This window comes from Ambystoma mexicanum, chromosome 8 (assembly GCF_040938575.1).
Source record: "Ambystoma mexicanum isolate Mex_15411 chromosome 8, UKY_AmexF1_1, whole genome shotgun sequence".
NCBI classification, from domain to species: Eukaryota; Metazoa; Chordata; class Amphibia; order Caudata; family Ambystomatidae; genus Ambystoma; species Ambystoma mexicanum.
Window position 1 is genome coordinate 152,751,435 of NC_090929.1, and position 16,201 is coordinate 152,767,635.

Sequence of the window (16,201 nt, forward strand, 5' to 3'; positions counted from 1 at the left end):
TCCCAATATACCTGTACCTTCGGGCAGTGCCACCACATGTGTGCCCTCGAACCAACCTGGTTGCAACCCCTTGGGCATGCTGGGGATACACCTGGGAACATTTTTGACAACTTTGCAGGGTCTCTGTGCCATCCCTGGAGGATTTTAAAGTTATGTTCCATATCCGCGGTAAATAAATTCCCGTGGAAGGCTATTTTAAAGATCCTGGACCAGGCGTCCTCCGAGATCTCTTCCCCTGCCAACTCGTTCCAAAAAGAGCGGAACCGCCTCCTCTCCCCCAAATTGACAGTGTTCAAAATTTTATACACCCCTGAAACCGCCCCCTTCCTGGAAGACGCTGTATCAAGAAACTTCTCGAAGGGGGTCAGTTGTCTCTTCAAGTCTTGGCCCCAGGCCTGGTCACATAGGATGCCCTTCAAGCGGAGATATTCGAAGATGGATAGTGACCCCTGACCAAGAGCATCCCTCAATTCCTCGTATGTTAGGAATTCTCCCTCCCTTAACATCTGCCCTGCCCATTCCATCCCCGAGTCGGACCTGGACTATGCACAGCTGAACCCCCTACTGCCCAGCTTGAGGGGTTGGCTCCATAGAGAGGACATCGGGGACGGCCATGACGTTAAGTGTGCTGTCTGGGGGCCCTCCCGCCAGATTGCCCATAGAACGCCTAATGTCGGGTGGGACTTCAGTCTGTTCGGGATAAATTTTCGCGGGGCCCATAGAAGGTCCCGAACCTTTAGTGGATGGGTATCCATGTCCTCCAGATAGGACCAGTATGTGCCCAGCCCCTCTTTCATATGCTCCAGGAGGACACGTAACTGGGCGGCGCGATAGTAAAGTTGGAAATCTGGCAACCCGAACCCTCCCTCCTCCCTGGGTGAAGTCAGGACAGTTTTTGCGGTTCTCGGTGTCCTACCCTGCCATATAAACTCACGGACCGCGTTTTGGAGGACCCTGAAGGTCTGGTCAGGGACGACCGCGGGAAGAGAGGTAAAGAGATACAACAACCGTGGAAGAATGTTCATCTTGACTGCCGTCATGCGGCCGTACCAGGACAGGATCATGGAGCCCCATCTCCTCAGGTCTGCCGTGATCCCCACCATCACAGGGTCGTAATTAATAGGTGCAAGATTGGAAAGGTCCCTGGGGAGGAGAACACCTAGGTATCGGATAGCGGTTTTCCCCACCGTTATCCCCTCCAACCTGTCCAGGGAGTCCATACCTGGGTCTAGTGTTCTCATGGGGAGGAGGACCGATTTGGATGCGTTAATTTTGAGCCCTGAGAAGCGCCCAAATGTGGCCATCAGAGACAAGAGAGGGGGGGGGGCGAGAGCCGCGGGTCCACCAGGTAGGCCAGGATATCATCTGCGAACAGGGATAGCTTAAATTCCACCTCACCTCTCTTGATCCCCTTGATATCTCTATGAGCTCTGACTGCGATGGCCAGGGGCTCCATTGCAAGAACGTAAATTAGGGGGGAAAGCGGACATCCCTGCCTGGTTCCCCGCTAGAGGGAGAGCGGATCCGATAGCCTGCCGTTCACCTGAACCCTAGCCTTCGGGGCCCTGTATAGTGCAGCCACCCAGTCCCGGATCTGTGGCCCAAAGCCCATTCTCTGGAGGGTGAGTGCCATAAATCTCCATTCGACCCCGTCGAACGCCTTTTCAGAGTCCAATGATAGGACGCTCACGTCAAGATCCGCCCTCTGTGCATGGTGGATCAAATCTATAGTTTTTCGAATGTTGTCTGAGCCCTGACGACCCCCTATGAAACCCACTTGGTCTCCGTGGACTAGTTTCGGCAGGACCCCCTCTATCCGCCTCCCAATCACCTTGGCCAGGATCTTCACGTCAGTATTCAACAAAGAGATCGGGCGGTAGGAGGTACACTCCGAGGGGTCCCTACCGTCCTTGGGGAGCACCACTATGATGACCTCCATCATGGAGTCCGGGAGAGACCCTCCCTCCAGCACTGCGTTGAACACCTTTACCAGATACGGAGCCAGGGTAGAACGGAACCTTTTGTAGAAGGCTACTGAGTAGCCATCCTCACCCGGTGAGGTACCCCCCTTCATGCCGCTAATCACTCGCTCCACCTCATCCTCGGTCACCGGGCCCTCCAACCCCGCCGCCATTTCCCTGGAAAGGGCTGGGATCTGTATAGAATCTAGAAACCCCTCGATTTCCTCCTCATCCCCATTATATTCGGACGAGTATAGTTTTTCATAATATCTGCGGAATGCCTCTCCTATGTGGGATGCATCATGGCCTAATTTCCCCTCCTCATTTTTAACTGCTCTCACCATTTTACTTCTCTGGACCTCTCGCAGCTTCCAGGCTAAGATCCTGTCCGCCCTGTCCCCCTTCTCATAGTACCTCTGTGCTGACCAGCTGGAGACTTCTTTCGGTTTTTTGGAGGAGGAGTTCCTTCAACTGGAGCCTGTAATCGGCCAGGGCGGCCATCCTGTCACCGTCTAAGGGCTCCGCAGGGGAGCCCCCTGGTTGAAATTGGGCAATTTTCTCTCTCAGGCACCTTTCCTGGACGGCCCTTAACCTCTTTTCCCGGGCTCCTATTTTGATCAGGACTCCTCGCAAGGTGGCCTTGAAGGCGTCCCAAAGGGTGTGTAGTCCTACCTCCCCATTGTCGTTAAACTCAAAGAATTCGGTGATGGCCTCTAGTATCTCCTGCGCTAGTACCTCATCTTTTAGTAGAAAGTCATTGCACTTCCATCTCCCCCCGCGGTCACTCAGCCCTTCCCTCGCTATCGTAATCCTGACTAGGTCGTGGTCAGACCAGGGGACCGGCTCAACCCTGTAGCCAGATACAGATGAGAACAGGGATTCGTCCACCAAGATGTAATTTATTCTGGAAAACGATGTGTGGATTGCTGAATAGTACGTAAAGGAGGGGGTCTCGGATCTGGGGGTTGGGACAGTGTCTACCAAGCCTAATTCCGAATTGACCCTCTGGAAAGTTCGGGCCATGATTTCATCTGCTGCCCTGGGGATCTGGGGGCCTGTTCTTTTCCTGTCCCTGATTGGGTCCAGGACCATATTAAAATCCCCACCCACCACCACCGTGCCGTGAACAAAAAGCTTTAGTTTATCCCTCATCTCCTCCCAGAACTGAGCTTGGCCTTCGTTTGGACCATAGATGACCGCCAGGGTGAGTGGGGCCCCCTGCAGGGCTCCCCGGACTAGCAGGTACCGGCCCCCCGGGTCTTTCAATATGGTTTCTTTTTCGAAGTTGACTCCTCTAGCTAGTAGTATAGCCACTCCTCGTTTCTTTCCCTTGTGGGAAGCGCTGAAGACCTCCCCAATCCCACCACCCCGCAATTTGGGTTCCTTCCCCAGAGGCCAATGGGTCTCTTGCAAGAAGAGGATGTCGAGCTTGGCTCTTCGGAACTCCCTACTAACCAGGGATCTTTTCGTGGGAGAATTTATGCCCCGAACATTGAGGGAGCCCACTCCCAGGGCAGGCAGACCCTCAGCCATAATTTAAGTAATCTTTCCTCACGATCAACGACTCAGTAATGCTCATTCCCGGATGCTCCTTGAATTGTGCTCTGAACTCCCCTCTTCCCCCCACCCTTCCCACCCCGGCGGACATGAAACGAAACCCCAACTGCCCCCAACTCCAAACTGAACCCCCTCAACTTTCATGTATCCCCTCTCCCCCATCCCTGGGGTCCAGCCAAATAGTTCTGCCAGCACTGGCTTTTGGCTGAACCACCAGCCTGCCCCCTGCGGCCAGGCTAATCGCCCATGAAGCTGATCCTCTTGAGCCCCCCCAACCCTCCCACGGCTGCATTCCTTTTTATGAGACCCATATACTTGCTGTTCGTGGGGATGCAGTTAAAGAGTAAACCTCCGACTCCTCCGAATGCCATTTTAGATCATAACAGTTCGAGTCCGTTCTCAGTCCTCGGAATCGTTCCGCCCGCCTTCTTTTGCTGGCGATGGGGTGTTCATTTTCCTGAATTTACGCGTCCCGGTTCTCTTTCTCCTGTCCCTCGACGGGCCGGGGTCACCGGGTCCGCCTCCCCCCTGGGCCCGATGGGCCCCTCCGGGGGTTCGTGTCCACCACGTATTCCTGGATCGCACCACGGATGTCTTCTTCTGTAATCATGGTCGATCTTTGGCCCATGTATTCGAATGTCAGGGAGAAGGGATAGCCCCATCTGTAGCGTATCCCTTTATCCTTTAGCAGCTGCGTGAGGGGGCGGCAAATTCTCCGCTTAGCCAATGTGTATGCGGAGAGGTCCTGGTATATGGAAATCTGGGCATTATTATAGGTGATTTCTCGGGCCTTCCTGGCCTCCTCCAGCACTTTAGTCTTTTCCGAGTAGTAGTGGAACCGGGCCAAGATCGAACGGGGGCCCCCTGCCCTGTGCACTCTGTCGAACGTAGGCTCTGTAGTCATCTCCTCCGCAAACAGGAGAGTAATGATGTCCCGCACCGCTCTGGTGACGTCCCTCTCCGTTTCCCCCTCCATTTCGGGCACCTCGAAAATCCTGAGGTTGTTCCTCCTCTCCCTATTTTCGAAATCGTCCATCTGGCGGGCTCTCTCCTCGTCCCTCTTTTCGAGGGCTTCTAGCCTCATTTTGAGTTGAATCTCTTGGGGTGCCGAGGTTGTTTGCTGCATCTCGACCTGGTGCAATCGGTCTTCGATATTTTCCACCCTTTGGTCAATTTTTTCAAACTTCTGTGCAATATCAGTGCGCATGTCTCTGATTTCTTGTAAGATTGAGGCGAAGCCCCTTTCCATGGCTGAGGAGGAAGGGGCTGAGTCTTCCGACTGGGCCATGGTTCTTTTCCGACTTGTACCTTTGTCGCCTTTTTTGCCCTCCTGGAAGCGATATTCCTGCAGGGACTCCCGCCAGCTCATCGGGTGTCTTCCCGTAGTCCACTGTCTGGGCCTCAATGTCCCTGGCGGGGGGGTGAGGCCGTTCTCCTGGGGACGTCCGCGGGGGGGCCAGCGGGACCAAGGGACCACCCACCGGGGCAGACCCGTCCCGGGCCGGCACCAGCTGGGGTTGTAGAACGTTGCACGTTGTAGGGGGGAGGGGCGGGCACATGCCCCACCGTCACCTGGCGGGGGCCTCACGCCCGGTCCAAACTCCTCGTGGGGGGTCGAGGCCTTTGCTGGGTACCCCTTGGAGGGACGTCGGGAGCCCTGTAGCCCGTAGGGCTAGTATCGTGGATTTCTTTGAATCAGCAGGGGGGGAAGGGCGATCCAGAACCAGTGGTGGCCTAGCTGTTTGTCCGCGTCCTTTTATTTTGTTCCTTTCTTCTCTCTTCTCTTCTTTCTTATTTTTTTTTTTCCTCCTCCCCCCACCCCCCTCTCCCCTCTTTCCTTTTGATTCCCCCTCCTGGGGGTGGGGGTGGAGGGTCACCCCCAGGCGGGCACACGCCCCACCTGCGACCAGCGGGGGCCTCACTCCCAAGTGACCCCCTGTCCGTTGGTGCTATTGTGTTAGGGGGGCGGCCCGTACCTCCGGCGTGCTCCGGGGGTCCCCACGCCCTCGGGGAGCGGTCCCCGGGCCTCCCCCGGCCCTGCTGCCTCACCTCTGCCGTTGGGCTGTGGCAGCCCGCGTTCGAAAATCCAGGGGGGAGGGGGGCCTCCCACCCCCGACCCGCGCCGTCCGCCTCAATCCCTCCTCGTGGGCAGGGGGGGGGAGGCGCCGGTCCCCAGAGCCTGCCTCAGGCCCCCGGACTCCGGGTGGGTCCCGCCGTCTTCTCTTCGGGGGCGAGTCCCCTGGACGTGTCTTGCCGGGCCGGGGAGAAGCGTGCGGAGAGGCGGGGGCGCGTCCCCGGACCGCAGCGGTGTCCTCAGGCCGCCGCCGACCCGGTCCCCGCCCCTGGTCGGGGAGAAGGGTAGTCGAGGGGGGGGGGGGAGGGCGGGTCAGGCTATGGGCCTGCCAGGCCGCGGGAAGGGTCCGGCTCTCCTCCTGCTCCGCGGCCTCCCAAGCCGCGCTCCTCACCCGGTGCGGGGAGTCCCGGGTCCGGATCCTCCGTCTCCCGGGGGCCTCGAAGGCCGCTCCTTCGCCCAGGAGGTTCGGGGGGGGGGGCGCCCGGCGGAATCGTTGGAGTGGGCCCGCCAGGGGGATTGGGGGGGGCTCAATCCCTTGCCAAAGCCCGGCCACAGCGGGAGCTACGCACTCAGGCAGCCATTGCCTGTGCGTCCCCTGGTGGCCTCCCCACTTGATATTTTTCTAATGGTTTTAATTGTGAGTAGGTCCTTTTCTTTTTTAAATGTACATGAACTCAGCAAACATTACTTACCCAAGTGTATGTTTATGATCATCCGACTAGTTTAAAGAGTACATATTTTCAGAATATCCTATGTGGATTATTTTGTTCTGTGCTTGTGTGAAACTAACTGTTCCTCGATATCAACTCTCTCTCCCCTACAAAGGAGCGAAGCAATACTTCTGTGTCACATTGCAGTTGGGAGACTTTGGTCAAACTTGGTGGACACATTGTGCACACACTACAGGTTTGGGGTTCTTGAATCCCTCAGCAGAGGGCTTCAGAAAACCCTTCCGAACAGTATAGCTCTGGGAAGACATCCAGAATAGGTCAACCCTGGAGATAAATATTATTTTACACAATAACAATGAAGAATGCAAACAAAGAAAAACAAAACCACGGATCCATTTACTCAATATTAATTTACTGAAACGGTCTGCCAGATAAACTGTACCTGGAACACAATAGGTGAACAGGCCCAGGTCTCATTTAGCCTGCTCAATATTTACTGAGCTGTCAGGAAAAACTAAACTATTCGTTAAAGGTTGGTAAGATTGGCCGTAGGTCAAAGTGTTGGACCGCCTATCTACAAGGGATATAAGGGAGTAGAGTCAAATTCCTTCTCACAAGGAGGTAGGATTATTTTGTGTACTATGAACAACAGTGTTACTGGTAATGGTTAGGCCACTTATTTGTTTTAATGTTTTAGCAAAGGGTTATTTCTCCTATCCCCTTTAGCTAGGCTTTACAACACTGTGGCCTAAGGCCAGTCTTTCAAACTTTGAGGAATAGTTTAGTTTTTCTTGAGGAACAGCTCAGTAAGTATTGAGTAGGCTATGCGAGACTCAGACCTGTTCAAATAGAACTGAAAGAGGGAACACAAACATGGAGGGTATTTTTTTACAATGATGAGTCGTACCTGCTTTTGCGTGGTCTAAGAGGTGTCGCAGTCGTTCCATTTCTGACTTTTGTTCTTCCATAGTTTGTTTCAGTTTGCTAATCTCAAACTGCTGAAAGTTGGACGTAACAAAGCCCATATCAGTTTTTTCTATCTCCTCCTTAAACTAATATGAGAAAAAGGCTGAGGGTTATCAGGTGACCAGAGCAAAAGCTGGCCAAATTAGTTTGGTAAAAAGTACAGCTTAAATTGACCCATTTTGTATGTTATTTAAAAACATGCACTCAATCAGTATCATACCATAAATTGTGAATTTAAAAAGTTGCAACTAGTTACAATAATTCAGTTATTATTAAAAGAAAATAGTTAAACATCAAGAGACATACAAGATTTTAAAAGCTAGCTGATGCCTGAGACTTCACTGAGTCTGCACTTCACACACCTGCTGTTCCTTCTTCTTCAGAATATTTTGCAGTAGTTCTATTTCTGCTTCTGCCTTTGTGAGGTCCCGAGAAGCCAAAGATGCCCGGGCACAGAACCTCTCTGCTTCTTGCAACTCCTACAATAGAAAAGGAGATGTCATCGATTGTAGAACATAAGGATGACTAGGACCTAACATTTCAACACTATTTCTGAAAAATGCACATTCAAAGGGGAGTCCTAAACAACAGACGTTAAACTCCAATTAAAAGAGACATTGAAACATGAAGACAAGGTATCAGCTGTAAAGTCATATTGTGGCCATTCTAGCATGTGCCTTGTTACGGGGGAATTAAGGAGCCTCTATTGCACAACAGGGCACTGTGTCAATGCACCAAAAACTAGTAAACAAAATAACAATAAGTTAAAGGACACCACATGCCTACTAAACTCAGAGCAGTGTAGGTTGTTCTTTCTTCATGTCCAAGCATGACTGTAGAACTCAGTACATCTTTAAATCTGAGCCATCAAGTCCACTTCAGAAAACAACATAAAATCCATGATTTACTTTAACTAGACACGCAAGGGCAATACATTACTCTCAGTCTGTCAGTTTACTCCAATCCTCTAAGTGCCAAAAGGTAATGCTTTGCTATTTAAGCATCCACAAAATGTAGCAATGCCTACTTTATTCCCCCTTAAGATAGTCAAACTAATGCCTGCTTTTGTTTCTAATCTCAAAGTTTTTTGTTGCTGGTGCTCTTCAAACCTGCTATTAATTGCCAACAGTCAGGACATAACTGCTGTAGGACAGGTCATCTTGTATTCCTTCATTTTCATGGCCATCCTCAAACACACGCAGTGTAGAAAATCTCGATTGCACTTTGCATGCTTTGGCCTTCCACAAGTTTCACTGGAAATGTGAGGTCTGGAGTAAAATGCATGCACAAACAAAACAGTAGAATGCAAAACGAGGGGAGTCATTAGTTAATTAATGCACTGGGGAAAGGATCTGTGTAGGCAGAGCAGTGTCCACAGTATATTCTTTTTAATTTTTTTTATTTACTTGTTTATAATCAAAAACGTTTGATTTTTACAAGATGTTGAAGCACAACATAGAAAAACACACTCTGTAAAATAAATATCATAGATGTAGACAGAGAAGAAGCGAAAAGATACAAGAAGATAACAGGAAGAAAAGTTGAAACCAGCAAACTAGGTACTTAACCACAGAAACTTAATGTCCAAACAGCACAGAGAATCAGAATTCAATAAGTTAAACTTGACTAGTTTTTGAGTTCTGGTTTAGGCTCAGGGCTGCTTCTAAAATCTTTACTGTCGCTATCAACCACTTAGTTCTGTCTCCTGCAATCAGACGGCACCACCATGTGTTTTCCTCTCAGAGTGTTACATCGTAAATCAAAGGGAGCAGGAAGGCTTCTCGCAAGAACTCAGTTCTGGTGCAAGTCATGAGTAAATGTCTTAACGTTTCCACTGTTTCTGGATCCGAACAAAATCTGCAAGATTGAGCATCGGTTTTCGTGCGTATTGCTATAATTTCCTGTGTTGGTAGTTGATTGAATCTTATTTTCATAAAGGTTTTCAGCATTTTTTTGTTGGGAAATTTTATGCAGTAGCTCATGGGTTGGTCAAGTTTATTTGTTGTTGCTGGTAAATGAGCCAGGAGCTTGTTTCCTATTGTTTTTTCACCAGTTTGGATCCAATCGGCTTGTGCTATTTTTGCCTTGATTCTGTTGGGATTCACAATCAGGTCTTCTGCTGAGCAAGCCAGATCTGCTAATTGTTTTGTGAGTTTTTGTGCCCAATTATTTAATGCTCTGCAACGGCCTTGACTGAGCTCTATCTGAACCAGCTTATAGATTGGAAGGGTATCTGGAAGAATAATTTTCCGGAAGAGACGCATCTGGCTTTGATCAACTGATGCTTGCAATGATAATAAGCCCAACTCTAACCGCGGCAATTGAGGAGGATTTAGGCAGACCTAGCACAGCTTTCCATAGATAGCCTTCCAGCTTTGTCCATATGGTATTGTCAATGTTTAACCCAGCGTCCATGCCGTAGATTATTGACGGAACTACCTTTTGTTTGTAGAATTGGATCGCTGAAAGAAGCGAGAATTTACCATATTTCCGATCTACTAATTTCGTTTGGGTTGTCAGAGTTTTGATCTTAGTCCATAGTGCTGAGTAGGTCACACTTTCTGACCTTTTTGAATCTATCATGATTCCCAAGTATTTCATAGTAGACACGGTTTCAACTTTCATGTTGTTCAAATACCAGTGGCCTTGATCTGTCGCAGTTCGACGGCTTTTCCCCATCGTCAGTATTTTTGTCTTATGGATGTTTATCTCCAAATCGTTGTCGCGGATATAGTTTGCCAAGTTCGTGAGTTGCCGTTGGAGACCTATTTGGGTTTGATCCATGAGGATCAAGTCGTCAGCGTATAACAGTCTTCATATTTCAGTATTGCCCAATTTGGATGGAAAGGCTCGGACCACTGGTTGTGTATGTTGGAAATCTCCCATGAAGGCGATAAATAGGGCCGGAGCGAGCGGGCAACCCTGTTTAACCCCACGCTCTGATGAAAATTGGTCTGATAACAACCCTTGTCGATTTAAGCGTACTCTTTGTTTGGTGTCCGTATGTAATGCGATCACCGGGCGTAAGATCTTTGCAGGGCACTTCTACATTGTTAATTTCGCCCACAGCTTTTGACGGCTGATCTTGTCAAAGGCTTGTGTTAAGTCAAAAAACGCAATATAAACTGCTGGAGCACCGTTCTTGACCTTTTCCTTTATGATGTTCAAAATCAGGATATTGATGCTGGTGCTTGCGTTCTTAACAAAGCCCGTTTGGAATTTATCCAAACAGGGCGCCGATCTCGCCCAATTGTGAAATCTAGTTAATAGTAGGGTAGCAAAGATCTTTCCCATGATGTCAAGGAGGGCTATGGGGCGGTAGTTTGCTGGACTTTCTCGATTTCCGTTTTTAAAAATAGGTACTATTACCGCCTCAGTCCATGTTTTAGGTATTTGCCTAGTGATCGTACATTGCTTGAAAATTTTTGTAATTAGGGCGGCCCATTCCTCTGGATGTTGCTTTAGATCTATATTGGTTAAACCATCAGGGCCAGGTGTCGTAGAAGTTTTTAATTTCAGAATAGTCGCCAGAATTTCGTCGCAATCTGCCAGGTCTTCCCAAGACGACGTTATGCATCATGGAGAGTCACTTGAGGTTTGCGGGATAGGAGCAAATTGAGATGAAAAGAAGGTTATCCATGCCTGCTCTGAGACGGCGTTCGAAAGTTGGTTGTTTGTCTCATCGTTTTTATCTTTGATCAGGGACCAGAATTCTCTGGGATTTTTTTGTTGTTAAAGTCTTCAACATTTGCTCTGAGTCGTTCTGGTACATTACTGCTTTGTGTTGTCTCACCCAAGATTTGTATGATCTTGTAGCAGCTTTAGCAGCGTCCTTTTGTTCCTGATCTTTGGAGACTTTAGCCAGATGGTTTAATTTACGCATTTGTTTTCGTTTCAAGACCAATTCAATATCATATTCATGGACCTCTTTTCCGTTGGGTCGGGTACACAGACCTTTTTCTTTCCTATGTGGTAGCAACAGGGGCATGTAATTTGGTCTATTTGTTGAGTCCATCGTTGTTTTACTGAGTGCATCAAATTTCTTGGCGATTTCCTTGATGTTAGTCGCTGTAAATTGGATTTGCGATGACTTTCGCGCTACCTTCACCTCAAATGGATATATTTGCTTTGGAGTTGGTTCGGACTGGAGAGTCATTATCAAAGGATTATGGTCGCTAGATTTCGTTCTGTACACCTCAAAAGAATCAACGAACAGAAGGAAAGAGAAGGAAATGTAGATGTGATCCAGTGTTGCTGACGTTTCGGCTCGTTCCCATGTTGGAATTCGGGGAAGATGACCTCAAGCTGATGCAACATAGTAGAATTTTCTTGAGTCCATAAAATCAGACCACAGCACACCTCTCACAGCAGATGGGCAGAGATAGGACGTAGCAGGTGTTTGGTCAACTCTTGCGTTCAAATCGCCACAGATTATGATGTAGTCAGTTGACTCTTCAAAAAGGAATTTGTCTATGGTTTCTGCGATGTGAAATTCTGTGTTACTTGTTCTCTGCGGATTCCAATAGACATTGATAATTGCGAGATTAGATTTCGTGTTAGTTTCTATATGGAACCACTCCACTAATAGGGCTAACATGCCATATGATTCGGCCACTTTCTTTCTGATAGAAATACCCAATCCGATTTTAATTGCCGTTAGGAGGCATGAAGACGGTCTTCCAAACAAACCTTTAACTGCTGGAGAGATGTGCATATATCCATCCAGCACTGGTGATTCCATAAGCCACGTCTCCTGGAGACAGATAATATCAAAATGGCTGAAGTCGAAAGTGTCTGGCTTAGTCAGATGGTCATGGCCCCTCGTGTTCCAAGAACACATGATGCTCCTATTCCAGTGTGGACATTCCAGTTGTAGAGGTGCCGTGGGCGTCGCTGAGTCTTTTAGTTGTTAATTTTGATGGTTTGGATTTAACACCTTTTTTAACCATCTCCAGGGCCCCGACGGTTCACGTTTTTTATTATGGGCCCACTCAGCACTTTCATCCGTGGTCTCTGAATGCTTTTGGTTTTTCCCCCGTCTGGGATTTAAGCTCCAATTTCCTTCGTATTGGGATTTTCGGTAATTTGTATTGATGTTAGACGAATGGAGTCTCGATCTAAATCTCCCCCTGCTAAATTCGGGTTTCTCCCTGAAAGCCACTCTTCTACTGCCTACTGGCAGATCTGAAATGTTAGAGTGACGTTTCGATTGATTTGCCGCCGAATTGCTTGCAAGCGGAGCAATCTTTACCGCACGTTCAGTCACGGGAATTTCATCTAGCGAGAAGCCCAGTTGAGTCAAGGCCGTAGTCACATCTTCACCGTCTAGGTCAACAGGATTTTTCACATGGAGGTAGGTTTTTGCCTTCCCATCTCTATGGTAATGCTCAACTAGTGCAAGATCTGATGTTTTTAATGATTTCAATGCGGGTATGTTGGTTAGGATTTTCAAAACCGTCTTTCTGTTCAAGACTAGGACGTTTTTTCCGGGTACAAGTTGTTGCATTTTATAGACTCGAGTGGATGTTACTTTGAAATCAGACCGGAGGTCTGCTGGTCCAGGGGTATCTTTGTGTCGGCATTTTCAGTTTTTGTCGTTTGAGAAATATTGTCACTTTTTTTCGGCCGCAAGTCCCGTTCTTTAGCGGAAGGGTCTGCTGGTGCTTTTTCCCCCTCTTTACAGGTGGCGACTTTTATACTGTTTATATTTGAGGGCAAAGATTTGCTCACCGTTTGTGGTTTTACTACGTCATTTGCATTTAACTCCAAATTCGTTTCCTCTTCGTTTAAATGAACCGTCAAGTCAAGGAGTGACGAGTTCCCCATTGAACCTAGCTCATTTGGATTAGACTTGTCAAGTTCGATTATGGTTTGGTCAATTTCTAGGTTGTTTCGTACTGGGGCTTGAGGCGCCGCATGGATAGTTACAATCATTTCCTGAGTTGGAGCAGTTACTTTAGGAATTTTAAAGATTGATGGAGTTTTTGAAAGTTCTTTGGTTTTTTTCCCATTTTGGGGCGTGGAGTTTGGGCACTGATTTCTTACGGTTTGGTTTACCTTTGCACCTTTTGTTTGGAGGTCCTTTGGGTTTAGCAAGAGAAAATGTTCTTAACAAGAGTTTTGCGTATTTTCCCCGAAATTTCTTGCAGTGCTTAATGTGGTAATTAAGGACTCAAGCCGGGTAAGCTTAGAGTCCCATTGTCTTTCTTTTTCCACGTTTTGTTGGTTTTGAGCAGTGATAAAACCTTCCAAGAATGTTACTTTTGTGTTTAAGGTTGAGACAAGAGTTAAGGAATCCTTCATTGAGTCGTTAATTGATTCATACAATTTTACAAACGGTGCCAGACCCACTGTTATTGCGGACATGATTGTAACTAGGTCCGTTTTTTTTGTTGCCCTGTCTTTCGGTAGGTGACCTACCAGGTCACTGGGTCTTCTGATTCTCATCGGTGTTGAAGTATCTTTTGGCAAATCGTTATGTGGAAACTGTCTTCCAGATGAAAAATCAGATAGAATTATTTTTTGCCCATGTGAAGCCAGCACCGGTTGCGTCACTTTATGAAAGGACTTATTTCTTAAGTCCGGTTGGGCTAGTGTTGGTGATGATGTCTTTCTTTGATTATTTCCGCTCGTTGGAGGGGAAATAGTTGATGGTATTAATAAATTATTCCCCGGACCACCTCTCTCCGAACGATGTGGAGGCACATCTTCATTGAGCAGATTTATTGCCTCTGTTTGCACTCCCATTCGACAAGGAGTAGTCCTATTGCCTAGAGCATCCCTGTCACCATGACTGGTGGGCATTGGGGTGGTTAACTGGCCACACTGGGCCTCCGTTGCACTATGGGCAGTGTCCGCTATTTTTTCTTTTTGTGTCAGCACTGAAGGTAATTCCAGGGGGACATCAAGCATTTCTGCACCGGAAAGTTCAGTGTCTGTTTCTGGTATTGTTTGTTTAAAGAAGAATTCTTTGAGAGTATGTGGTGTAGGAAGATTCTGGAAAGTAGATTTGGCTAAGTCACCTTTTTTTTTGTTTCTGGTTGGTAGCTCTTTAGTTGCTGGGAGCCATGATCCAAATGCTCCCCCAATTCTTTTCGACTCTTTCTTGATAGTGCTCTTTTTTTCAGTAGAGCCATGGCAATGTCTCTCTTCTGTGCAATGAGCTCACTGGCTACGGCGTTTGGTCTATTTCCTGAAGTTGGTCGGTCCGGGGCTACGACCTTGGACCCATTTTCATTAGAACAAATGGTCACAGAAGCCAAGGCGTCCTGTTGTCTTTCTGCTTGGCTTTGCCACGAGGTGGCAGCAGAGAGGAGCCTCGTGTCCACGTCGCCAGAGACCGACACAGGTTGAGCCTGGGGAACAAAGACTTCCGCCTGTGTAAGGACCTGGCGGCCCCGATGGTCAGGATCCTCAGTGATAGAGGCAGGAGGCCCTGTCACCCTTACCGATGGAGAGAGCGGCACAAGCTGAGGTCAGCCGCGCAGGGTCCTCCGACTCCGCTAGGCTCACTCTCACTCGCCGCGGCGGAGGCCCGCGGGACGCCAACAGCCGACAGCGGCGGGCTCGTACTGAGCGACGGGCTCCCAACTTCCAGCATTGGGTCCATTAGAGAGCAATGGCCCTCCCCACTCCGGCCCACAGCAGACTGGCCTCCAGGTATATTCGGAGACAAATGGGGGGGAGGGAAACTGTGAGAATTTGGGGCAGAAAGCTCGGAGTGAGGAGGTACCGGAGCCAAATACGATGTTTCACAGGAATTGTTCGTAGAATCCTCCTCCGAGTTTTCACTCATTGCGCCCTCCAAGATACCGTAAGAAATGTCATTCGGCGCATTCTGAGCACTCACGACCTTACAGGTCGCGTTTTCGAGGGGGATTTCAAGGGGCTGCAACTCATTTGGGTGGAAGGCACCAAAGAACATGAGGATGTCGTTTTTTCCAATTGAATAGAGCCAGCATTAATTCTACGGTTTTTTCTTGCCGTGTAGGTTTTACGCAACTCTTTCTGCTTCTCAAGGCTGAGATATTTGCTCCTTAAAATCCGGCCAGGTGGACTTTTTACTTGGGGGTTAAGAGAAGAAAGTTCAGAATTTTCCATAGTGATTTCAGGTCTAGGAAGCAGGGGGTCCGTTTGCAAATCCATACCTCCTTACCTCCTAGCCTCAGTAGACTGCAGTTGACTGCTCGCACCTCAGCGAGCCAACTCCGCGTGAGTACTGAGGCTTTTGACAACGAACACAGTAGAAGGACTTCAGGCAGTTCTGGAAACAGGGAGGACTGCAGTTGACTGCTCGCACCTCAGCGAGCCAACTCCGCGTGAGTACTGAGGCTTTTGACAACGAACACAGTAGAAGGACTGCAGGCAGTTCTGGAAACAGGGAGGACTGCAGTTGACTGCTCGCACCTCAGCGAGCCAACTCGGCGTGTCCGCTCCGCTTGAGTACTGAGGCTTTTGACAACAAACACAGTAGAAGGACTGTACTGTGAACGTCTGATGATCTTCAACCTCCTTTGGGACAAACAGCATTCACTGAGCTCAGACTGGACATTTCATTCAAAGGTCTGCTGGTTGCAGCAGATTGATTGCCCACCTGGTCCTTATAGCCACCTTCCATATGGTGCTGGCGTTTTGAAGACAGTGAAGGCACAGCTGCTCAAAGGTCATTCTCTCTGCATCCCCAGAGAAACGTGGGGGTCTCCAGGAGTATGACTATCAGTACCATGTGCTTGTTTGTACTGTTGAGCAGCAATCTTCTTAGAGATTTTATGTGGGGAAATACTTTCCAAGGAACATCCAGCCATTTAAAAATTAGTTTTGTTTGCATTACAAACGTAGATCCAGTGGCATCTCCTGATCAGATGATCACAGTTTGATGATGTATCCAAATGCACTCACTCACAGCAGCTATTAGACTGTGGTATATGAATTTTTAAAACTGAAATCATACAGAATGTATTACACATACAAAG

At 48.5% G+C, this 16,201-nt stretch overlaps 1 protein-coding gene across 4 annotated transcripts in view; it reads right to left on the minus strand.

Moving 5' to 3' along the window:
• The window catches only part of CNTRL (centriolin), a 1,220,196-nt gene that overhangs the window by 636,072 nt on the left and 567,923 nt on the right, over nucleotides 1-16,201 (minus strand). For 3 of the 4 annotated variants that reach the window (XM_069609522.1, XM_069609524.1, XM_069609525.1), the window contains 2 exons: nucleotides 7,592-7,708; nucleotides 7,171-7,315 (listed from right to left, as the gene is read on the minus strand). In XM_069609522.1, coding sequence (XP_069465623.1) covers nucleotides 7,171-7,315; nucleotides 7,592-7,708 — 262 coding nt within the window. The remainder of the gene's footprint in view (nucleotides 1-7,170; nucleotides 7,316-7,591; nucleotides 7,709-16,201) is intronic. The other variant, XM_069609523.1, reaches the window with a different exon arrangement.